This window comes from Euprymna scolopes, chromosome 6, assembly GCF_053919585.1.
Source record: "Euprymna scolopes isolate OS-2025 chromosome 6, ASM5391958v1, whole genome shotgun sequence".
Lineage (NCBI taxonomy): Eukaryota > Metazoa > Mollusca > Cephalopoda > Sepiida > Sepiolidae > Euprymna > Euprymna scolopes.
In genome coordinates, this window is record NC_136487.1 from 85,063,848 (window position 1) to 85,077,873 (window position 14,026).

Genomic DNA, 14,026 nt, shown 5'->3' on the forward strand with positions numbered 1-14,026 from the left:
AGCAATTGCCCTAGAAAGGAAGCCTTTGTTAAGAGATTCACTAATCCTGTGGGATATAACCGTCAGCACATCTGCGGTAGATCTTGCAGAGCGGAAACCATATTGTGTGTCACTAAGAAAGTTATTCCTGCTGAGGTGGTTGACTATTTCTCTATTTAATATGGATTCCAGCAACTTACTCATAACACACAGGAGACTTATTGGTCTGTATTGAGAGGGAGATGACTTATCACCTGAATTCTTAAATACAGGGCAAACTGATGAGGTCTTCCAGGGAGTCGGAAAGCACTTCTCCTTAAGGCAGCGCTTAAATAGTTTCGTAAGTATGGGAACAAGTTCTGGTTGAAGCTTTTCCTTATTATTATTTAAACTGTTAAGTTCGAACAAATACTTTTGCTCCTGAGTAAAATATGAGCCATTTTTTTTAATTGTAATATTCGCCTTATTTATGGAATGCTCCTCATAGATTTCAGAAAAGGTATTATTCCTACATGGAAAATATTTATATTAATAGTAAATAAAAACAAACAAAACAAAAATAAACATATATATATATATATATATATATATATATATATATATATATATATATATATATATATATATATATATATATATATACTTGAGAATAGCTCGCGTTACTTTAAAATTAATAGAATTTATACCCCTGTTTCTAGCTTAGTAATAAGGATGATAAAACAAGGTGGTGATAGAACTGAAATATTTAAACAGTTAAATAAAGCATTTTTTCGTTATCCTGATGCTTTTGAATCGTATAAATTAACCAGAATATATTAATAAAGGAAATCCAAAACTATATTAGTAATGTATAAAATGTATTATATAAAATAAAATAAAATAATTAATAATAAAAAAAAAATGTATATATATATATATATATATATATATATATATATATATATATATGTATATTTTAACCGTTATATATTTTTAATTTTCAATAAATAAGAATGTAAATATATGAAGTACTAATCATAGTAGGGGGTGATAAGTAGTCAAATGGATTAATCCTAATCTTATAAATATAAGACTGGTGAATTAAAAAATATATCCATTTTTAATTTGGAAACAGATGAATCTCACAGGTAAGGAATTCATTTTTATAACATGAATAGGTTAGCTAAATTAATTAAGAATAGGAAACTAGATCTAATATCTGTAACATGTCTTCTTCTTAAGATTAAGGGAGGTGGTGTTTGATCAACACTGCCGGAGAGCCATGATTTAATATACTGTTTTGTTTTTAAATCCCCGAAACAGTGTTTCATAGTAAACAACTGATGATCCCTTAAATTATCATTAGTACTATAGTGAATTCGAGAGGGCAAGTTGATGCAGTGATTGCAGGTTATTAAATGACTTACTGACGAAATAGTTTTATAACGAATGCTAAAATTAAAAATTAAATAGTTTTTTTTTTTTGTATAGTTTTAAAGGTTAAAATCTTCCAAGATTATATATATATATATATATATATATATATATATATATTTCTTTTATTAGGGGTAAACAATTACATATGGTCGCTACAAATAGCCATCTGTTTCAGTCAAAGAGACTTCATCAGGCGACCTGGAACCTCTCGACACAAAAGAAAAAAGAAAACAAAAAAAAAAACAGATGGCTATTTGTAGCGACCATATGTAATTGTTTGCCCCTAATAAAAGAAATATTCCGCTCTTTTTATTGAGCACTCTTTAACAACCTCATTGTCTTATTGTCTTCGTTAGTTTTGACTTTTGAACACATCTATATATATATATATATCTATCTATATATATATATATATATATATATATATATATATATATATATATAAAGTTTAAGTTCTATTTAGTTAAAACAATATAATTTTTCCTAATTTCCTAATAGCACCCTTTCCTAGAGTTTAACATTCAAACTCCACTACCTAACATTCACAGGTCACATGAATTGGAATAAACACAGAATATATTGCCAAGTCTGCTGCTATGCTAGAAAACTTCCTATAACTGCAAGTATCTTATATATGTACAAAACCACTATTTGCTCATGCATGGAGTATTGTTGCCACGTCTAGGCTGATACACTAAACACTAATCTCTCACTCTTGGACGGAGTATACCCCCAAAACTCTTCAACTTAATAGGTGCCACACTGTCTACCAAGTTACAGCCCCGTTTCTTCACTGCAACATTGCATCATTGTGCTTGTCTAGCAAGCACTTCAACAGAATGTGCTCCAACAAACTTGTTGCACTTGGGCACAATCCTCTCCAACCCAACATAAATACTCCCCAACAAACCCAACAAGCAGCAAAATCATACCTCTTCACAGCAGAGCTTCCCAGAAACAGGAGGGCTTTCTGTTTTAAAAGCTTCTTTCCTCAAACTGCTTGCCCTTAGATTTCCCTCTTTGCCCTGTGTTTCCCTGACTTTACCAATATTCAGAAATTTAAATGTAAAGTGAACAAGCATCTTGCTGTACGACACCCCACTTAGGATGTCCCGATAAATCTGGCCCCTGATTTATACTAGCCACTTATATTTCAGTGGCAGTGTGACTTATTTGGTGTAAATTGAAATTAAAAGAAAAAAAAAAAAAAAGAAAAAAAAAAATAGTCCTGCAAAGTTTAAAAATATGGTATAAAGAAGGGTCAATATTTACCATCATAAGTTGAAAGGTACGAGCTCTTGACGACATATTCATCCTGTTTACGGTCTGGAAACACCCCGTCCCGTGTCAATGGGGCAAAAACAGAAGAACCTTTGTTGATGTAATCATCAATAATGTCACGTCTTTCAAGTTTTCCTTCAACACGTTTCTTGCTTAAATTAAACTTACGGAGATCTAAAACAAAACATTCAAAAGACAAGTCAAAAACGGCAAAAAAAAAATAAAAAAAATAAATAAAATAAAATAAAAAATAATAAATTAAAAATAAAAAAATTAAAAATAAAAAGGCTTTAGTCTCAGCTGATAACACACAGTGAATGACTGAGGTGAGAGAGAGAGAGAGAGAGAGAGAGAGAGAGAGAGAGAGAGAGAGAGAGAGAGAGAGCACTAAGCAGACCTCCACTGAAAGAGTTACCACCCAAATCCCTCAAAAAGACCAATGATCATTGCTAGCAAGAAATCAATAATAAGCGGCTTTTCGACGACACAAGGTCATTTGCAATCGTTATTGAAAAAGGTGGAGAATACCGGATATCTGAGAAGACTTTTTGTTACTCAGATTCCAGGAAACACCACCAGTTATTATAAGTAAGCAATCACTGATAATAGCTTATGTGAGAATTCCTAGTGAGTAACAATAATAATAACTTTAACCTCTATTTTATATAAAATTGGCATGTGCTAGATGACATTTTAAAATTAATGGAGAGGATGTGAAAACGTTGCTTCTGTACCATTCCTTTGCACATTCTTGGTCAAACCTTCCCCGACTTCATATGTAACCACTGAGGACTGTTTTTTTTTTTTTGTTTTTTTATTTATTTTTTTTGTTTTGGTGCAGTCTTACAGTTTAAGCATTTCATGCGACCAACGAGAGGACTTCTTGTAGATCAGAGAATCATGGGGATGCAGCAGCAGCAGCAGCGAATATTGTTTTTATCCACCCTCGACCAGTAAGCAGTCAACAATCACAAACTCAAGTATATTCATCTTCAAATTTCGTGCATAATATAAAACCCCAAACAAACAGCTTCCTTCCTTTCTTTTCCGGTTTCTTTCACAGTCGACACACATGAGAAGGAAGTCTCACAAAAAACAACTTCGGCCTCTTGGTGGCAGATGCAACGGGAGACACTCATAAACTATTCTATGCATAATGACAAATTATATCGACTCATCAAACTCACGTACACACAAGTTCATACACACACTCTCTCATCTACAAAACAAAGACAAGATGATACATACACATCTATTTACAATACTTATTGAATTTACAGAATATTCCTCGTCCATAATCAACTTTTTATTATACACAACAAAACATTGTGACAAACCAGCAAATAAATAGCTGAAAATATGACAACAGCAGTAACAATATCTGTATAAGAGCCAGATACGTCCTAAAATGGAGTAATGTTGCCATATTTGGACAGGAACTGCTTAGCGCCCCCTATCCAGCATTGATAGAGTTCAAAACCAACTTTGAAACCTAGTAAGTGATGCTCTTTTCTCTTCCCTGCAATCTCTTTCCCACAGCAGAGACATTATGAGCATGTCTCTGCTCTAGCATTATTTCCATGATAAGTGCTCGACTGAACTCCAATCTATTGTTCGCCTTATTAAACTTTCACAAAAGCCACTATATACGATTTCCCCCACTTTCTATCTGTGCTTAAATCTAAACGCAGATTTCGTGAGCAAAGCTTCTTTCCCAAAACTGCCTACCTGTGGAATACTGTTCCACTGGCCTGCTTCCGGGTTCAATACAATATGGTAGCCTTCAAATCCAATGTAAACAAGTTCTTGTGGAGCCGTCTGTATAAATAATCAAATTTTACCCAATTTACACCATTAACGATTACTATACTACCACCTTATATTCATTAGCCCTTATCCTCAAGTGGCTTTCGGGCCTTGACAAGGTGATTCCCAAGTACAAAAAAAAATTATTTGGTCCGAAGAACTGGTTATATGTTTACTTATGCATATAAATATAACTGCTATTAAATAGAGTAGATATTTATGTAAAACAAAAGGTTTGGATTTCACAGGTCTATTTGTGGAAGATGAATTAGGCTCTTTTAATTGAACTGGTCTTTCTTCTTTATTTTTATGAACGGTTTTAGACAGCAAGGTGTGTTGAGGGGAAATCTTTGAGATGCATAACAATTTGACATGGCATGAGGCAATAATAAAAAAAAGACAGAGATGAAATTATTTGTACACAAAATTAGTAAAAAGAGGAATGCAGAGAAATGTTTAAGGATAGCAATTTTTTTTACTATTAGAAAAAAGCATTTATTTTCAAAGATAATTTTTTTTCGATAAAACTAAAACTCTAGCAGTCATTCATTTCAATTCAATTCTTTTGATAAAAAATAAAACAATACTGCTTCAATACTATGTAGAGAAAAGGTGGTAGAAATTTACAGAGAAGCGGGCAGAGTAGTCAAGTACCTGCCCAGATTTACCTTGAACTGTTACGTTGTTGTTGCATTTATTACTTCACTTGGAAGTCTATTCCAATGGGAAAGAACTTGAATGCCTACTAGACACTATCCTCGAGTGTCTAAGGTCTCTCTGTACAAGGATTTGTCAGAACAACCTGGCACGAGGATACTTCTCCCTACAAGTAAACTCTGACTAAATATTCAAAATCACATAGTATTTGCTGCCCAAATAAGATCTCCTCACTCTGGCTAACTCACATTAGCTTTTATGAGGAATGGTGTACCTTCTCCAAGTGATGTTACCTCAAGTAATAGCACGAAGCTGGATACTCTACCAGACTAGATAAATTCTTTTCCTGGAATCCAGTAAGACCAAGAGACCAAAACGAAAGATATATTACAACATATGAAAATGGTTAATTGGGGAGAGGAAATTCTCAATTTCTTTACTACTCAGTGTTTGAGAGACAAAGAACTTTAATAGAACATTCGAATATCTATGTATCTCATATAGAGTTCAAGTGTTAGCCCTAGGAAGTGGGCCCCTTAATTTCTGAGAACTTCCACTGAAGTAAAATAAAACAAAAAAGGTTAAAGGACATGACCACATCCATAGCAACAATAATAAAAAAATGTACAAATAATAATAAATAAGATATAACAACCAAAACAGACAGAACATCTCTCCTCCTCCCCATGCAACATTATTACACCGTTTTGTGCTGCGATGACCATTTTTCATGACCTCATGCCATGAAAGAACCTAGGTACACGTGAAACGATATGAGAGAAGAAAAACACAGAAAAAAGGGGAAAACAGTGTAAATGGGTCCACAGAACTATAAAGAAAAAAGAGAAAACACACACACATTACGTTAATAAGAAAAAGGGCGAGATGCTGCACACGTAAGAATAAAGTAAATAAAATGTAACGGCTGTAAACGCCGATTTTTGTCTTTGAAAAGCTAATGTGATTGCTCGTTGTTATGTGAAGAAAAAGAAAAGTTTGCCTTAAGAAATGTCTATGAAATTGGTTTGAGATGTATTTTTTTGTTCAACGTTATGTTGTTTGAAAATATGTATTTAATGTATTTTGAAAAGAAAGCTTGTAGTCGTGTGTGTTGAAAAAAAAATAGGTGACAGAATATAAGAAACAAAAACACACACACACGGACAGTTAAGAACTATACACAACAAGAAAGGTCCAAGAACACTCGATTGTGCGTATGCACACCAATTGTATAAATACGTATATATAATGTGTAAAAAAAAAAAACTATATATAATTGAAATGGAGACCGATATACGCTGTGAATTTCGATTAAACGATCAGAAAAAAAAGAGTCCATTAGAACACACTCACACACATAACACAACATGCTTGGGTTGACCACGAGGATGAAAAAAAGAAAACGATGGTTAAAAGAAATAGCAAACATGCATTCAAACAAAGAAAGAAAAAAAGAGAATAAAAGATAGTCACAGAAGAAAAAAAATATAAGATATAAAACAAAGAATTACGAATGATTTCAATAATAAAAAAAAACGTATTTAGTAAAAAAAAGCAATGTGGTTGTGATAAGGATGAAAAAAGGAAAAAGAAAACGTACATACATACATACATGCATACACAGTTAAGACACAAACACAAAATAAAAATGTATATATATTGCGTGAGATATGCGCAAATATCGTCCATTGAAAACAAAAGAATTGTGTGAAATTCATATAAAAAAGAATGGTGCTTAAAAGTGTGTTGAAAGTAAGAGAAAAATAAAATGTTTGTTCTATTTACATACAGAGAAACAAATTTTTGTGTTAAAATTGGTTGAATTGTGAGTGATTCATAAAAGTAAAAAAGGGGTTGATTTGCCGAAAAAAAAACAGCAGATAGAAAGAAAGAAACAAAAAAGAAAGAGAGAAGAAGGGGAATGCATGAAATTTTGAATTGTTCATTATGTAACGCCAGCATGCGTTGTTTGGCCTATCGATATAGTTGCTACGTGGAAAGAAAAAAAAAAACACGTGTTAACTCTTCTTTTAAACAAGCTGAAATTGATCATGTTAGATTGAACTTTTTTCTAATAAGATACATTTGAAAAAATATTTTTTTGCTGCTTTGCAGGGGACATTACGTACTGTGTTTGATTTTAATTGTATTGTATTCCGTATTTTAATGTGAATTGTATTGAAAAAATGTTTATGTAATTGTGTTTCTTTTGTTGGGGAGGTTCTCGCATTGTTGACTATGAAACATAGAAAATTATATAGGAAGAAAAAAGAAAAGGTTAGTTTTCATTGTTATAAACCGGTATAACCAGGGAATGAAAGTTTGTTTTAATGTGAGTGAGATATAAATTTGTTGTTTTAAGAACTGTGAAAAAAATGTTGTGTTTCTGAACACCTAGCGAATTGAACTCTTGTATTTTTACTGTTTTGCACTTTTGTGCAAGTCATTGTGGATTTTTGTTATATTTGAGGACATTACGATGATTTATTGAATTTTGTGTTAAAATCGATTTTGTGGTGATTGAAGAATATTGATATGATTGTAAAATTGGCTGTAAAAATTGTCTTGGAAGGCCGTTACACCCTAAATTGGTTGAGCTGATTTGAAGTAAATGGAGAGGAATATATAAAAAATTATAAAGAAAAAAACGGAATTATGAGATGGCTAATTGAGATGCAGAGATCAGCATGAGTTAAAATGATAGGTTGAAGGTTGCAATACAATCACGATTTATTTTATTATTTATTTTATTATATATTTTATTATTTCTGAAAGTTATTCGCATATTTTTTTGTTTAGGGTTTTTGTAATGATTTTCTTCGGCCATGCGTTGGGTCAATGGGAATTTTGTGCTCCCCATTTGGAAAAGTTTTTATTTTTGTGGCTATGTTGCATTCGCAGGTTATTACCTTAACCTTCGGTCAAAGGTCACCCTGCATAGCAAAACGCAAAAACAGAGTCGCTCAGATGCGCTTCATTGCAATTGTTGGAGGGCAAACCCCCCACCCCCTCCAAACATGATTAGCGGACATTAGTATGGCAAATAAAGCCATGAAACACGATTACAGAAGGTAAAAGAAATAAAAGAAAAAAGGCCGACATACGTAACACATTAATCAGTAGATGACTCCCAAATGGGAGTGTTAGTATAACAAGATATCTTATTAAGTCTGTGGATAAGTATATATGTGGGATGAGCCTGTCCTGATTTTGTGGCATCTCAGTGAGGGTGTAGGAAAAATCACTCAGCGTCCTTCGAAACAATAATTAGGGAAATAATGGGTACCATTTACTGAGCGTCTGATGTGGTTAAGGTTAGAGGTCTGACATCAGCAAAATCCACTCCCTACACAGTAGAGAGCCCTAGGTGTAAGAAAGCCTTCTACTCTAACAGTTTCTTTCCCAGAACTGCTGGACTTTGGAACTCCTTTCCGGGATTCTGCTTTCCCAACTGTACTGACATGCAGAAGTTCAAGTGTAATGTGAACAGACATCTTGCTGCTCATCTCCCTACATAGTATCCCTGCAATTTATGTCCCCGATAGTTATGCTCTACATCAAAGTAGCACTGTATCTTGTTTGGATGGAAATGGACAAAAAAAAGAGCTATGGTTTTTGGAGATTGGAAATCTGAGTGAATCAGTACATTGTGTATTAGAGGTCTGATGTATGTAGATTTTGTAGGTAGGAGTTTTCCTGGTTTGTTTCCCAGAATTATGGTATGATTGAAATGATGGAATGTATAAGTTGATGACGAGTAATACGAGTAACACCCGAAGGAGGAAGCAGTGTCAGAAAATCTGGCAGATGAGTGAATCGTCAAGAAGTCAATGATTGAGGGCCTCAATGGTTATGGTTATAGATTTTCTTCGACTTCAAGTCAAGAGTCAATGAGAAGGAAGTTTCTTGTATTGAAAATCTGAGTTGGTGAAGCTGTGGGCTGTTTAAACCAGCTGCATGGTGCAATGGATCGCTCTATATAGCAGATAAAAGCAAACAGGTTCCCGCTAAGGTAAAGCGATGATTATGGTTGTCAGAGTAGTCAGGGAGATGGCTGACCAACAGGAATTAAATGGAAAAATTTTGCAATATGATGGGGGTTCTGACCTTTTCTTGACCGAGGGTGTGTGAAGAATGATTATGTAAAAATGTATGTAGGCAGTTTTAAATATTGAGAGGGGGAGGAGTGGTATATAATCTATTCCAGGTTACACCGGCAGGTTAGAAATTGTGATTTTGCTTGTAGGTTGATTAGTGCAAAAAGGATTCAAGGGGTTAAGGCTGACTTATGTCAAATGTGGTAGCTAGGGTCAGCAATGACAGTTGGGGGTGTCATTCAGTTCATGAAAAAGAAAGAGAAGATATTTTTTCATTCGCATGCAAGTGCTTTGATTTTGGATGAAGCGGACGAGCAGTTTGTCTTAGATTCCGGACGAAACAGGTGTGTCGGTTAGACGCAAAAATAGGTCAAAGAAAAAGAAAATATTTGAGTGGTTGACAATGCGGTGTTTCGCCCCTCCCCCACATTCATTCGTTACGCGAATAAAGTAATCCATGCCAGAAAGATCAGCGTTATGTTTTTGTCAGATATTCCTTTCCAGCACCAACGAGTGATGGGAAGAATTGCATCCCCAAAGAGACGACCAAGATCAGAAGCAGAACCAAAAAAAAGGCATGGTGATTTTATCGCAATACATATGCATACACTAAAAGTGACACGACCACATCCATAGACACACACATAGATATCTATAGACATACATACATAGACAGATAATCACGGCAACTCACATGGCCGGCACACACATGCATCATATGGTTGCACACACACACACATAGAGATATCTATAATAATAATAATGTGACTTGATAATAATAATCATCGCTGACAGAAAATCTCCCCCCTAGCATTATTACATATATATATATATATATATATATATATATATATATAAAGCACTGATTAACCAAGTATTGAAAGCTAACCTCATTGTCGTAAATGGCTGAAAGGTGTTTATTCTATATATATGTGTGTGTGTGTGTGTGTGTGTGTGTGTATATATATATATATATATATATATATATATATATATATATATATATATAGAGAGAGAGAGAGAGAGAGAGAGAGATAAAAAGAATAAACACTTCGCAGCCATTTACGACAATAAGGTTAGCTTTCAATAGTTCATCAGTGCTGAAATTTTAAAATTATCATCTTATTTCCTTCTCCATTTTGATGCACCCTTGAATGGATGCCACCCCACCCCTGTTGCTCTCCTCCTTCCGCATATCACTAGTCGAGAGTTCAACTAATAAGTTATTTTTAGTCCATAGTACACCGTGAAGAGTACAACCAAATTTTAACAGTTTCAAGAGTTAAAAGTTTTTCTTACCTTTTTTATGTCTGAGTCTGATTTTCGAAACATTCTTTTCTTTTTGTTTTTGCTTAAATTTCCTTAAATGAGAAAACAAATAAAAAAAGACCAGCATTATTGCTGTGAGGATTCATTCATATACAAGATAAGAACTCTTCTGAACGGTATAAATATACCGAGAGGTACCGATTCTCGTGGTGTATGTGTGTTTTATAGTACGCCATATTGGCATTAAGTACTACAACTCCCATTCTCTATGTATTCTGTTTTGTTTTAAAAATACAAATAGCTTTTTCTAAACCGTGTTCGTGTCTGAGTCTTTATTAGCCACCCTTCTGAGCCACAACTGTTATTTATATTCAGACTAGCAGAGTGACCCGACGTTGCCCGGATTGAATGTTGAATGATGATCAACAAAGGTTTCATCCTCAAAATCGATGAAATAGCCCAGTATTCAATTAAATCGATTGATTGTCTGCTCTAATTGGGGATTCATCACGATGCACTGGAAGGAAGCTTCACATACCTCTCGCATTGACTAAGTTCACAGTATATTGCAGTTCACATTGCACTGGAGAGAACCTATTGTTGATTTTATAAAATTATTTTTATATAATAATGGCTTGAATTTAAATTTAAAATGAAAAAGTCAAGTATCATTGTGAAATTGTGCTTTAGACAGAAACATTCATTTCGAACGCACCCCTGTCATATCAAAGAACATACTGTTGATTTTATATGTCGGAGCTTTCTGCTTGTGTGGTAGTAAAACTTCTCAAATGCACGTGTGATGTTAGGCTGTGTAAGGTGTTAACTTTGGTCAAAATCACCTGTTCCTTCTTTCATCGGATTATTTTGATTATTGATTATCAGTACTTATCGCAGACATTCCAACACAAAACCTATCTAAGAACATTGCCAGACATATAAAGTACCTTCATGTGAAATTGCATAAAAATCGACTACGCCGTTTTTAAGTCCATAGGAAAAAACTCACAGACACACAGATACACAAACACACAGACAAAGTTCCTTTCATATAATAGTAGAAGTAGAAGTAGATAGATAGATAGATAGACAGATAGATTATATTTGTCTGGGAAGTTATATCGAAAATAATGTCTATCAAAACAATTCACACACTATTCTTGCACCGAAGAGGACCACACCACAACCCAAATCAGGGTAGTGCAAAGGGATAAATGTGTCAAAATTATTCACAATTTCGCATGGTGTATCAAGGTTGCTTATAACTAAACGGCAATAAAATAAAGGCTGTTGAACTTGGTGGACGAGTCAAACATAGACTGAAGTTTGTTTATACCAAATATAACTGGATTGTCAAAAGGATTGTGAATTTTATCAGCGATTCTATGTGTGGCATTGAGGGTGGATTACCTTGTAGACAATCTTTCTAAATAGTGTGCTTTGGTGACCGTTTCTTCAATGCTGGACGTGATCTTGAATGAACTTCACACACATTGAACCTAGACCCCCAGAATTTTATTCCCTTGTATATCTCCAAGATAATCTCTATAAAAACAATCTCAAGGTTTCGTTTTCTAAACTGAAGAATGCCATCACAGCGAAAATCAGGGAAGTGTCAAGAGAAGAATATTTATGAGTGTCTTGTTGACAATTTTGCATGCCGTATATCCAAGTATGCCTATCATTGAATGGTGATAAAATGAAGACTACTTTGCATTTATGACGGGAACTTTTTTTTATAAAAATCGCTCCTGACAAGGCATGAAGCCACTGATGCAAGGAGCTAAATAAAATAGTACTTCAAGGTCAAAAAATTGCCTACAATAGGTGTTAGATAGTATAGATTCGGACTCAAAAAACAGCAGTTCTTTCCTCTTTGTCAGAAACATCGCTTCTGGAATGTGAGGAGCAAAGGACAAAATAAGAGAATTATACAGTTGCCGAAAGTAAACCCAAGATCCACTTTCTATTTATATTTGGTGGACAAGTGAGGCATGCACTGAAGTTTAGTTGTAACAAATATGGTTATGTTATAGAAAATGTTGTGAACTTCATTAATAATTCCATGGGTGACATTTTGTTTTTAGGTAGGGGTCACCCTATACTAGCGTGAACCATTAGAATCCTACAACTCGTTGGTGTATGGTTTAAGAACTCACACACTTAAGCACTATTGTTCAAATTCAGTTATTAAAAATAAATTGATATAGTTAGATAGGTACTAGTGAGACCCATGGAAATTACACAGTGGTTTTTACGTCAATCTGTACAATGTTTTTTTTTGTTTATTTTTTTACTCATATTCAGCTCTTACAAGGCATATCACCACTCGGACATAAGGAGCTAGTATTTGGGACCATGCCTAGAAAAGATTAACAAGATGTTGGCTTATGTTACATTTAAACTTTTGCATATCAGTACAGCCAGGGAAGCAGGTAGCAGAAAAGGAAATTCCAAAGTCTAGCTGTTCGAAGAAAGAAACCATTAGAGTAGAAAGCTTTCTGGCATTTAAGAATCTCAACAGCGAAGGGGTGTGAAACAGGTTTGTCGGGGATATGTACGTTGAGGGGGGCACAAGCGCAACGAATTCATCAGAGCACATTCCATAAAAATACTTGTAAAACAGGCATAGGGATGCAACATTGTGGCGATGGGACAGGGGTTGGAGCTTAGTTGAAAAAGTGGACCTATTAGATTGAAGACTCTTGTACTGTTGATAATAATATTGTTTTGGAAAAAATAAATACCTATCAGAGTCAATACTATTAAAAAAAAAAAACTCTTTTTCCATAAAATAATTATCATTGTCAGCTAAATATCCTTTAAATAAATAAAGTCTCTTTTTATGTATTTCCTAAACTTTTTAGCCGTTAAAAACGGAAAAAAGTTATAGACTGTTGACTTAGAATGAGTGCTTTATACCAAACTGATGTTTGAATATGGTCAAATGGGTGTTCAGTTTTGCATTAAATACTAATCCCTAACTGTGCATCTAATGGATACCATAATTCTTAGTTCATGCATCTTATAACAAAGGTCCATACAAAATTTCAGCCAGATCGGCTCAGTAGTTTCTGAGAAAAAAGTGGAACAGAAATGCACACAAACTAAGAGAAATAGTCATTTAATTATTTTTAAAACAGTAAATATTTTCTATCTTCTTATCGCACTTACATACTCTGAGCTGTCCATCCCCATTAATTAATGTCAGATAAATATTCTTCAAATCAATAAAATGAATGTCAGTTTTTTAAATGTATTCATTTAAAATTGTGCCATGCCATGATTTAATTTTCGAAAAATACATTATAAAATGGATAAAGTCCAAATTGTTTACTTTAACGACAACAGTCATCAGATGATTTCATAAACGAACAAAAAAGAAAGTTTTTGCTCATTCCCATTTATTTACTTTTCCTCTCCACGAGGGTAGAGTTAGACACCAGGGTCGTTTTAATATGGAGAAAAGGAGCAAAAATAAAAATTGTCTCAGTCGTGAAGTGTAGCATCAGAACAGATTT

The 14,026-nt window shown here is 34.0% G+C and overlaps 1 protein-coding gene across 3 annotated transcripts in view; it reads right to left on the minus strand.

Moving 5' to 3' along the window:
* LOC145277760 (cilia- and flagella-associated protein 91-like) overlaps positions 1-14,026 on the minus strand; it is a 362,282-nt gene that overhangs the window by 38,021 nt on the left and 310,235 nt on the right. For all 3 annotated transcript variants that reach the window (XM_080129480.1, XM_080129481.1, XM_080129482.1), the window contains 2 exons: positions 10,536-10,597; positions 2,668-2,850 (listed from right to left, as the gene is read on the minus strand). In XM_080129480.1, the coding sequence (XP_079985606.1) occupies positions 2,668-2,850; positions 10,536-10,597 (245 nt within the window). The remainder of the gene's footprint in view (positions 1-2,667; positions 2,851-10,535; positions 10,598-14,026) is intronic.